General features: G+C 47.7%; 3 protein-coding genes across 3 annotated transcripts in view; all 3 read left to right on the top strand.

Moving 5' to 3' along the window:
• Pmar_PMAR021139 (cytoplasmic dynein heavy chain, putative) overlaps window positions 1–6,974 on the top strand; it is a gene marked incomplete at both ends in the record, with an annotated part of 16,800 nt that extends 9,826 nt beyond the window's left edge. Inside the window, 31 exons of the mRNA XM_002784698.1 lie at window positions 1–55; window positions 112–117; window positions 168–329; window positions 380–496; window positions 585–834; window positions 939–1,168; window positions 1,215–1,367; window positions 1,420–1,595; window positions 1,637–1,768; window positions 1,819–1,981; window positions 2,023–2,171; window positions 2,221–2,300; window positions 2,349–2,479; window positions 2,524–2,642; window positions 2,686–2,899; window positions 2,957–3,045; window positions 3,095–3,281; window positions 3,323–3,442; window positions 3,488–4,303; window positions 4,357–4,524; window positions 4,569–4,796; window positions 4,848–4,945; window positions 5,003–5,080; window positions 5,126–5,251; window positions 5,312–5,438; window positions 5,496–5,668; window positions 5,805–5,991; window positions 6,038–6,232; window positions 6,282–6,503; window positions 6,547–6,681; window positions 6,729–6,974. The exon at window positions 1–55 is cut by the window's left edge and continues 4 nt beyond it. Of these exons, the coding sequence (XP_002784744.1) occupies window positions 1–55; window positions 112–117; window positions 168–329; window positions 380–496; window positions 585–834; window positions 939–1,168; window positions 1,215–1,367; window positions 1,420–1,595; window positions 1,637–1,768; window positions 1,819–1,981; window positions 2,023–2,171; window positions 2,221–2,300; window positions 2,349–2,479; window positions 2,524–2,642; window positions 2,686–2,899; window positions 2,957–3,045; window positions 3,095–3,281; window positions 3,323–3,442; window positions 3,488–4,303; window positions 4,357–4,524; window positions 4,569–4,796; window positions 4,848–4,945; window positions 5,003–5,080; window positions 5,126–5,251; window positions 5,312–5,438; window positions 5,496–5,668; window positions 5,805–5,991; window positions 6,038–6,232; window positions 6,282–6,503; window positions 6,547–6,681; window positions 6,729–6,974 (5,332 nt within the window). The remainder of the gene's footprint in view (window positions 56–111; window positions 118–167; window positions 330–379; window positions 497–584; window positions 835–938; window positions 1,169–1,214; window positions 1,368–1,419; window positions 1,596–1,636; window positions 1,769–1,818; window positions 1,982–2,022; window positions 2,172–2,220; window positions 2,301–2,348; window positions 2,480–2,523; window positions 2,643–2,685; window positions 2,900–2,956; window positions 3,046–3,094; window positions 3,282–3,322; window positions 3,443–3,487; window positions 4,304–4,356; window positions 4,525–4,568; window positions 4,797–4,847; window positions 4,946–5,002; window positions 5,081–5,125; window positions 5,252–5,311; window positions 5,439–5,495; window positions 5,669–5,804; window positions 5,992–6,037; window positions 6,233–6,281; window positions 6,504–6,546; window positions 6,682–6,728) is intronic.
• A 1,347-nt stretch (window positions 6,975–8,321) lies between these two features.
• Window positions 8,322–8,531, top strand: Pmar_PMAR021138 (hypothetical protein; the record flags this gene model as incomplete). The annotated part of the gene is made up of 1 exon (XM_002784697.1): window positions 8,322–8,531. A coding segment is annotated over one exon (210 nt), but the record flags the coding sequence as incomplete, so codon positions are not given.
• Window positions 8,532–8,542: 11 nt separating this feature from the next.
• Window positions 8,543–10,533, top strand: part of Pmar_PMAR021137 (hypothetical protein) — a gene marked incomplete at both ends in the record, with an annotated part of 3,717 nt that continues 1,726 nt past the window's right edge. Inside the window, 8 exons of the mRNA XM_002784696.1 lie at window positions 8,543–8,733; window positions 8,756–8,816; window positions 8,860–9,020; window positions 9,072–9,146; window positions 9,217–9,311; window positions 9,359–9,506; window positions 9,551–9,715; window positions 9,783–10,533. Of these exons, the coding sequence (XP_002784742.1) occupies window positions 8,543–8,733; window positions 8,756–8,816; window positions 8,860–9,020; window positions 9,072–9,146; window positions 9,217–9,311; window positions 9,359–9,506; window positions 9,551–9,715; window positions 9,783–10,533 (1,647 nt within the window). The remainder of the gene's footprint in view (window positions 8,734–8,755; window positions 8,817–8,859; window positions 9,021–9,071; window positions 9,147–9,216; window positions 9,312–9,358; window positions 9,507–9,550; window positions 9,716–9,782) is intronic.

Here is a 10,533-nt window from a genome sequence, read left to right as displayed (position 1 = left end):
TAGACTCTTCTGGCCCTTCAAGGTCATATGCTCCTTGTCGGTGCTAGTGGGGTTGGTAAAACTGTCCTATCAAAGTTCGTCAGCTGGATGAACGGCCTCTCTGTCTATCAGCTCAAGGTAGGAGTACTTCACTCTGTATTCAACGAAAGGTGTTGCTCTATCATCAGACCGGTAAGTCATATGATATCCACTCTTTCGAGGCTGACCTTCGGCATGTTATGAAGCGTGCTGGGGTGAAAGGAGAGAGAATATGCTTCATCTTCGATGAGTCTAACGTCCTCGGCCCAGCTTTCCTCGAGAGGATGAATGCTTTACTTGCTGGTGGAGAGGTGATTGCAATCTTGCCACCGACCCATAGCCCTGTTGGTACCTTGCCTAGGTCCCTGGTCTATTCGAAGGCGACGAGTATAACAACTTGATCCAGGAGTGCCGTACCAGTAACGAGACCGCCACTACAGCGGACGCCAACGAGCTATTCTCTAACTTTACGAAAGAGGTCTGGACGATGCTAATGATGCTCAGCGAGCTGTTGTCAGCATTCGGTCCCATTTGAGTGCGAGTACCGTAGTAGCTATGTCATCTAGGTACAGAGGAATCTGCACATAGTGTTCACAATGAATCCGGCCAACCCGGACTTCCACAATCGTAAAGCGACATCACCTGCTCTTTTCAACCGATGTGTTGTTAACTGGGTTGGGGACTGGCCGACGGATGCCCTACTACAGGTGGAGCACTGCAGAGTTTTGGAGTATCTCAGGAGGGGCATCTTTCAGATCGCCAATGATTCCCTCATGCGACTAGACCTATCCGGGCACTGTTTCAAGTCGGATACTAGTGAGGGAGGGCATAAGGCTGTGATGGACGCGGAAGAGCGAGTGAGACACGGCCATACGACAATCATTGACTACAACAACCACTCGCCCCATAGGCTATCTCAGTGGCCACTAGTATGGTCTGCATTCATGAGAGTGTGATGAAGCTTCATGATTCATTGCGAGCGCTCAACAAGCGCTTTGCCTATGTAACACCAAGGGACTACATGGATTTCCTGAGGCATTTTGAGGAGCTCTATACGACTAAACGGGCTGAGTGGGCAGAGCAACAACGACATTTGAATCTTGGTCTTGAGAAGCTACATCAGACAGGGCAGCAGGTGGCAGAAATGAAGGTACATAAGGGAACTGCTCGGTGTAGAGACTGTTGCTCCTTTGTAGACCCAGTTGTCGAGTAAAACGGAATTACTAGCGGAGAAGAACAAGCTTGCTGAGGCTAAGATGGCACAGATGATCAAAGGGCAGAGTGAAGCAGAGCAAAAGAAGAGGGAGAGCCAGTCTTTGCGGGAGAAGCTGAACAAAGATCACCAACTCGTAGGACACGTTATCACCATCGTCATAGGAATCTATTCTGGCGGCCTTATAGGCTGCCTCACGTCAAGAGGAGGTTGCCAGAGAATTGGCTGAGGTCGAACCCGCTCTCAACCATGCTAGGCAGTTGGTACAGTCAATACAACGGAAGCAAGTCGACGAGATGAGGTCCTTACCGAATCCTCCCGCACCAGTCAAGATCACTCTCGAGGCTGTCGTATGCTTGATAAGGTCATACCTCATCGTGTTTGATAATCAATCATACAACACAGGAACTATGGTCCCGGTGTGGAGCTCACTTGGGACCACATTCGTAAGGAGCTCAAAGATCCACAGCTTATGGTAACAGTACTCCAATTCAACACTGATGCATTGAGCGTCGCTGCTAGGGAGCGTGTGGAGGGGTAAGTGGTCATGATGGTCTGAAGTAGAGCAGGCTACACTTTATTAGTAGGTATCTAAAGTCTTCGGCCTGGGACATGGACCGTATAGAGCGTGCCTCTAGAGCTGCAGGGCCCTTGGCCCAGTGGGTAACGAGTCAGATCAGCTACGGCAAGATGCTACAGAGTATTGGTCCTCTGAGGGCAGAGGTGGCAGAGCTTGAGACGCAACAAAAGGTATAACTTGGTGATGTATATGGAATAACACTATTGTGTAGGCTAGCAACGAGAAGCTTCGGGCAAATAGTGAGCTCCTTGAAAAGCTAGAGAAGGAGATAGGGCAGTATAAGGATGAGTATGCTCAATTGATAAGCGAGGGCCAGAGTATACGTACCGAGATGGAGGAGGTCTCTGCAATGTGCAAGAGGTAATACTGAGATACTACTAATAAGAGGGCTGCTTATCAATCGTTGTAGGTCATCTGATCTCTTGGCATCGTTGGCATCGGAGAAGGAACGTTGGGAGGTGCAGAAGGATACCTACAAATCCCAATCGGGTATAGCATACGTTTTTGAGGTATCAAGTTAACAGCCCGTATTGTCAGGAACAATAATAGGAGATACTGTTATGGGTGCAGCTTTCTGTACATATAGTGGCTTCTGTGAACATGCTCATCGTGAACAATTGCACGCAGAGTGGCGTCGCATATTTGACTCGACCAAGAATGGTCCTAAGGTATTGGGCCTTGTATATCGTATTGCCAAACTCAACCTCATTAGATAAACAATAGTCTATCTCTAATCGAGTATCTATCCAAGCCAGGACAGCGTCTAGCCTGGGTTGCCAACCAGCTGCCTAATGATGATCTATCTATTCAGAATGCTATCATCATTGACAGGTAGTAGGCATATTAATATTGCCCATCTGTGCCTGCTCACTAGATACATACGTTATCCGATGATTGTGGACCCATCTGGACAGGCTGTTACCTTCCTACAGAATGAGCATGCACTCACTTCCTCGAGGTCTCAAGGGAAACTCAAGGTCACGGCATTCACTGACCCAGCCTTCACCAAGCATCTCGAAGCAGCCCTACGCTTTGGCACTGTCCTGCTCTTCACTGATGTACAGAAGGTCGACCCAATCCTCAACTCAGTAAGGGGATGGCCAACAACACAATGGAGTCTTCCTGATGATGCGTGTTATGAATAGGTCCTTAACAGAGAGATATTCAAGAAGGGAGGTCGTACACTCATCACTGTTGGTGATGTGGATATTGACTACTCTCCGAACTTCGCAATGTAGTAGTGCTCTACCTCTCTATTAAGTAAGATAGTCTGCTCTTGCAAGGTATATGACTACGAGGGATGCTTCCCTTACCTTTACTCCTGATGTGGCATCTAGAGTAACGATGGTTAACTTCAACGTTACTAAGGAGTCCCTTCAAGCACAGTGTCTACATGCTCTACTCAAGACTGAGAGACCTGATGTTGAGGAGAAGCGAGTGAAGGCTCTCAAGCTGCAAGGGGAGTTTAGGGTAATTATTCTACTCGGTTTGCCGTGAGCCCGGCCCTCAAGGTACGAATACGCGAGCTGGAGGACGGCCTCCTGCACGCCCTATCTAACGTTACTGGTAGTATACTAGAAGACGAGGCTATTGTATCCACACTTGAGACACTCAAATGTGAAGCGGCTGAGGTGTGGATGTTTTCATGTGGACCTTGGGTGTATCTTTGATGTTAGGTTGCAGAGGAGGCAGGCAAAGCAGATGAGAACTTGCGGGAGATCGAGGCGGTGTCTTCGGCATATATCCCTCTGTCGGCATCAGCTGCTAACCTCTTCTTCGTGGTCCAAGGCCTCAAGGCTCTCAACAATCTCTATCAGTTCGGCTTAGTCCGGTATCTGGAATTATACAACGTGGTGCTTCAACATTCTTCAAGGTCTGCAGATAGTACTACATCTGCTGCCTCCTCACGGTTATGGAGTATATGGCAGTGCTTGGTTAAGCTGGTATATGACTATGTCGGCTCTGGCCTATTAGCCGCTGATCGTCTTATTTTCCTATTACGTGTTGCTGAGATTGGTAATGCTATGGTAAAATCTTCTTCTCCACCACCCTCCCAATATATGCAACTACTCACCATGCACGATGAACAGAAGGGTGATGGGGAGCCATTATCCCCATTGAAATGCGTGGAGGCTCTCAATATCAGCCAGGATCAGAAGGATCTTATCACTCGGCTCGTCTCTACTGCAGTCTCCACAGGGGCTTCTTCGTTCGCTTCCGCACTACAATCGAGTCTAAAGGCCCATCCACAGGAGTGGGCAGCATTCTTGACTGTCACTAACAGTACAGCTATTATCCCACAAGGATGCCATCATTCAGGGGATTCAGTATTAGTCTCTCTGGAGAACGTTATTATATCGAGATGGATGCGACCCGATCTAGCAGAAGAATATCTAGAACGCTATGCTGAGGGGTTACTAGGCTTGGACAAGCCACTCACTCCCTTCAATGCTCCATCCTTACAAGATTCGATCACATCTCGTTCGATGATGGTAGGCCCAGTCCGGCTTTCCTGCTACTACTCCTGCATCTCTTCCGCTTTCAGCCCAACACTACGCTTTATATACTGGCCTGTACTCCTGGCTTTGACCCATCTCTGCGTATCGTTGATCTAGCTGAGAGACTAGGAGTCCAGTTGGAGATCGTGGCCATGGGGTCTCCAGAGGGATATTCTCTAGCTGATCGAGCCGTAGCAGCGGTTACGAAGCAACAGGTGGGATGACTACGATACTGCTAGTTGGAGTCTCAGTTTGTCAGGGTCGCTGGGCTTTGCTTACTAATATGCATCTCTGCCTACCATACTTCCGCACTCTAGATAGGAAACTTCCAACTCATCCTCAAGGCAACTTCAAGCTCTTCATCACGCTTGATATTGAGGCATGCTCTGGGCAAGCTCTACCGGATACCCTCATGAAGTCGGCCCGGATATTGATGTTCGAGGCGCCTACTGGTGTTAGACCATCACTTCAGAGAAGCTACGCAGAGGTAATTGGGCACTACCCATATTATGGATGGTAGGGAGCCAATAACACTCAGGTACTACTACCAGCGCGTGTCCAGAGGGGGCCAGTAGAACGGAACCGATTACACTTCCTCCTGGCCTGGCTACATGCCATTGTATTGGAAAGGGTGAGGTAATATGAATGGTTCTCGGGCATGTGTGGCGGGTTGCTCTTAACAGCTTATTATAGGTACGCTCCTGTTGGATGGACCAAGGAGTTCGATTTTTCAGAGGCTGATCTATCTTGTGCAGTTGAATTGACTGATAAGTAGTAGTGGCAACTACGGCATCATGGGTATAACACTCCCTACAGATGGTTAGATGAGGCGCTTGAAGCATCATCGTCATCAGAAGGCAATCCAACTAAGCGGAGGCTCATCAATATCGATCCGGCTAAGATACCATGGGAGGCTATAAGGACCACCCTCATCGATGTGGTGTAATATAAGGATTGTCCTCCTCACTCCTGCTGCTGCTGCCCTCGATTATAGCTTCTAAGGTATGGTGGACGGTTGGACAATGATACAGACCGTGAGGCTCTAACATCAATCGTGGAGTATCTCTTCTCACCAAAGGCTTATCATAAGGATTTCTTACTCAATCCTGGTGCTGTGGATGGTGATGGGGTAAGTCGGTTACATGTTGAGCGATATGAAGATATCAAGCCCCCCTCTGACGAGCAGGTACTTCTTCGTGTACCAGATGCTCGTAAACGAGAGGACTTCCTAACCGTCATCGACACCTTATTCACAGGCAAACCCACACCTCAATGGGTTGGGCTCCAGCCTGAGGTGGAGAATTACTTAAAGGCCCGGAGAGCTGGTAGATGCCTGGCTATGTGGTTGCAACTCCGATCGTGATGGTATCTCTCGTGGGAGGGCCGTCGCTAACTTCTCCTTTTAATTAGCTATTATTACCTACATCACTCCATGAAGTTTCCCTTGAGAGAATAGGCTTTAGTTGGGCAGCGAGATAAGCTTTGGTTTGTTCAGTTTTGACGTTGACTTCTCTATGAGGTTTGGTCGAAAGCTAGCTTTAGCCCTTCAGAACGATACAGAAGATGCTCCGTTCATCTCCCATAAGCATTTGAAGGAGATACTCAGCCGGCAGGTTCGTGAGATACGCTCCCTGAATGACATGGCCAATAAGGAATCCCAGGAGGCTAAGTCAAGCAAAGAGGTCGGGAGCTGGTGCTGTGGATGCTCATACTATGCTTCTACCGCAGACCATCAGAGTTATGGACAGTCATTTCTTTGCTACGATGGACTCTGACGTAGAGGCTATGCTTGCCTACATTGGCACCAAACAAGAGGGTCTGGCCCGTAGTGTTGCAGCTCTTGTGGTTAGAGCTCAACAAGCTGGCTTGATCGATCAAGACAATCAACCACCTAATGGGATGCTCAATTCCACATTGACCCAGGTAATAAGGTTGAAGTTAATGTTGATGATGAGGACAATTATCATCTTAGGTATGCGTTGTGATGTCTCAACTTGGGAGTCTACTGAGCGGGTATTTAGTACAGTGCGCCGCCTACTCCCAACTAACTATGATTCTGTCTGGATCGTTATCCCTGGGGATGGATATGGCACGTGAATTAGAAACTGTCACAGAAGAAGCTAATAAACTCCTAGCCTATATTGACATTAACGTAGCTGGTATGAGGAAGCTACTCAAACAGCATGATAAACAGGTAGTCTTCAATGCGGCATTCAACTACAGAAACGATGCATCAGATACCTGTTGAATACCAAAAACGGCCTATTGGATCGGCACCATACACCAGTCATCATAGACTCCTGACTGATGGTGTATTGAGAGCTGTTACTGAGTTGAACAAGGTCCGAACTTCTATTCAGGGCCTCTTTCAGGTAACGATAACGAGCTCTTCTCCACAACCTAATCAGTATCCTTATAGGTTCTCCAAGCTGTGAATGCCCCTGGACTAGAGCAGTTGGGTTCTCTACCTCCTCTGGCTGAAGTTCATTTGGGTTCTGAATGTGAACTCGTGTTGGGTCTACGAGCTAAGATACTCCTTTCGAGACAGTCGCCATCTACAGCAACCCCGTCCCCTCTTGCGTCCCCACCACCTTATTCGTCGCCTATGGGTATGACCCCGGGGAAGGTAGGGCTTGACGATGCAATCAAGTCTGTATTCCATTAAGTGATTGCAACTACGACGACGAGGATGGAGGGCACCAGCATCATTGCCACCCTCTTATCCTCAACTAGTTGCAGCGATGTCGCATTATCATCATTTCGTAGAGTTTCCCTTTGGAAATAGAGTTTGGTTGGACAGTTAGGTTCGAGGAGTTCGGGGTTCCCTTTCTCCGTCTTCACCTGCATGTCTCTTTTGGGAAATTTGCAACCTTAGATTCTCACTCGCCCAGATTAGATTCTAACTTAAGGTAGCAACGCCCGACGAGCAATTTGGGGCGCACGCAGTTACCGCCAAAAATGTTAAATTGTACATTACTACGCTCCGCCAAAATCAATGATGGTCCTCGCACCGCGCGAGCACGATTCCAGGCGGATTGAATTCTACAGCGTTTTTTCTTGACTTGCGATTTTCCGATTGGAAGCGCTTGAACAGGCCTCATGCACTGGATGCATCGAGGGTGGTCCAACCTCACGCATTAGATCAATCTAAAATGTCTCCGATGAACTTGCTTCGTTCCTACTCACGACCTAATTTATCGTCGTTCTCAAGGTTAGTCTCCTCAACTTGAGGCTGAGATAATTGTGAACTTAGAGGTTTCTCAAGTTTGCGACATGAGGGTTCTAACCTTAAGATTTGTCATCCTTAAGGGGTTGGTGGAAGAGGGCCTATGTGGTGAAGTCTCCGGATTGAGCCTAGCACGCAACCTCATCTTTGCACACGCAGGCACAGCCCATCGGCCGAGGTTCATACGATCAGCTCATCGTTTCCGCGCAAGTTCTACTCCTGGGGACCGCAAGTAACTTGTGACCGTGTCCAATCGAATTTCCGAAGTGTCTCCATTGCTGTTGTATACCTCATCATCGTTCCTCGTCCTTTTTCGTGATTGAGGTGGTAGTTATGAGATGAACACCAAATATCTTCCGTAGTAACTGTTGGGGCCTACATCGCTGTTGGGCTGTCGAGCAACACCATCAGGGGTTAGTCCAGCAGTATTGTGACGGGGGAGTCTTTTGTATTCCAACATCAGTTGATTTGCCTTACGATTCTTGAGGAATAATGGAGTCGTACATGCAGAAGACAGTAGACTCTATACGGCGATACTTGAGGATAGGCAATGCATCAAGAGCTGACAAGAGGACCCAGCAACAGTATAGGACTGTCATTATTGGTAGTATACCGTTCCTTCACTGGAAATCCCCCCGTGAGGTGGTCTTTGCTATATAGGTACCGCTTGTCACACGTATAGTGGCAATTCTGTATCGACTAGACGCTACAGCTGGTGGACATTTGGGCCTTTATCACTATTATTTCAGTTTAGGCGTCTGGCCAACTGCTACTTCCTATTTGCAGCTATCATAGTGAGTCTTCCGGATGTCGGATCACTCAATCCTATAGCAGCAATACTGCCTCTAGCTTTTGTACTACTGGTATCAATTGCCCGTGAATTCGTAGAGGAGTGGATGGCATATAAAAGAGATAAGGAGACAAACGCTGAGTTGACGAGGAGGGTTACTGCACAAGGGACAATAGAGAAGATAGAATGGGCACATCTGTTTCCTGGTGATATCATAATGGTGCGGGAGTCAGAGCCCCTACCAGCTGATATGATATTACTATCATCATCCCATGGTGCCGATCCTAAGAAGGGTTGTGTAGCGTACATGGAGACCAGTAATCTTGACGGGGAAACTAACCTCAAGACTAGGCAAGCGCCCAAGCTGGTATCGGATATCACATCTGGCAAGAAGACCAAGAGATCTGAGTCATCTCAATTACTACGGCAGTCATCTCATTCAACTAGGGACACCCAACAACGTGGTGAACGAAGGTCTCAGGCAAGGAATTGTGAATAAGGCCGAATAGGTTCAGTCCTCCTGTCTCGGCTCAGGTGGAGATTGCTTCTCCAGACAAGCATACTGATGATGATGAGGGTGGCGATCTGTCGATCGAGCGCCAATCCACTAGATTCATAGCGAGGATGGAGCCTCTAGCGGCTTTGGTTGATACCATGACAATGCAATTCGAAGCTCCTACGGCTGATTTGTTGAAGTATGCAGCTCTTCTTAGTATTGACTATCTATGTATAATACTTTGTATCAGGTTTAGAGGCTCGATAAGTCCATTGAGTAACACTGAGGATGAGGGTACAATCCAACCTTTGAGCATGGATAACATGTAATGCTCCTCTAGTCCTCCTTAGTAGAGGCATTACCATCCTGCTGCTGCTAGTCCTTATTGCTCTTAGGCTACTCAGAGGCTGCAAGTTGAAGAATACACCCTGGGCTATAGGAGTAGTGGTCTATGCTGGACATGAATCGAGATTCATGATCAGCAATCATGGTAGTAGCGCTGAATACATCAGCTACATGAGCCGATTCCTCTTTCAGGTGGTTTTGCTCCTGCTAAACGCAGCACAGTGGATAGAGCAATGAACAAATACGTCCTAGCCTTGTTCATACTACAGGCTATACTGTGTCTTACAGCTGCTATCGTAGTTGGCACCCATCCCTCCCCAACCTCATCAAATTCTCCATGGTATAGATAGTGCTAGCAGTAATACCATTCACATCCCCTCTCAGGTATCTATCAGGGTTATCAAGTCAGGCGGCTATCATCAACTACTTCAGCTACTTCGTCTTACTGAATAGCCTTATTCCAGTGTCATTGTGGGTATCAGGAGAAGTCCTTCGCGTTGCACAAGCCTTTTTAATGGAATGGGATAATAATTTATATGACTCCGAAAGGTAGTACTATGGGTGCTTGAATATGGCATACACTACCCATAAAGTGTTAACCCAATGATGGTTTCAGGGACTTAAGTCTCCGGTGTAACTCCAAATCCATACATGAGGAACTTGGTATGATTACCCATGTATTCAGTGATAAGACTGGTACTCTTACCTGCAACAAGATGGAGTTTAAAGGAGCAGCTGTTGGGGGCAAGCTCTATGCTACTACAGATGTCTCACCATCTACAACCCTACCGGATGAAGATTCCCATGATAAGGTCAAAAGGGAACCGTCATACAGCTGCTGGCCACCTCCTCCCAAGTTCTCTGGTGTATTACCGTGTTCTGACGAGCTGGTGAGCATGATGAGAAAGGCTTTGGCCAAGGAAGGGAGGGGATCTTCCAACACTTTGCATGAGTTCCTCTTTGCCCTAGCTATCAACCATACGTGCGAGAGGGCACAGCCTCCTGCCATGCCAGATCCGGAATATCATACTGATCCCGATGAAGGTAAAAGTGGGGGATGCCTTAGTGAGGCATTCAAGAAGGCGAAAGGACGGATCAAAGGCAGAGCCAAGTTGGATATCTACGCTGTTCGAGAGGATGGAGATGTTGTGGCCTCTGATGATGATGTTGTTGTTGATGATGATAGACGAAAGAGTGAAGGGGGCATTGAGGCTGTCTACCAAGGGACATCACCCGATGAGAGTGCTTTGGTATCAGCGGCGGGTTACTTTGGCTTGAGGTTTACGGATAGAACACCAGACAGTATCGATATAACTCTACTGCCTGAAGGAGATACAAGACTATGGATCTATTACATGTGGTGGAAT

The sequence above is a fragment of the Perkinsus marinus genome, assembly GCF_000006405.1.
Source record: "Perkinsus marinus ATCC 50983 genomic scaffold scf_1104296934700, whole genome shotgun sequence".
Classification (NCBI taxonomy): domain Eukaryota; phylum Perkinsozoa; order Perkinsida; family Perkinsidae; genus Perkinsus; species Perkinsus marinus.
Note: the sequence above shows the minus strand (reverse complement) of the source record. Positions and strands in the feature narration are given on the sequence as shown.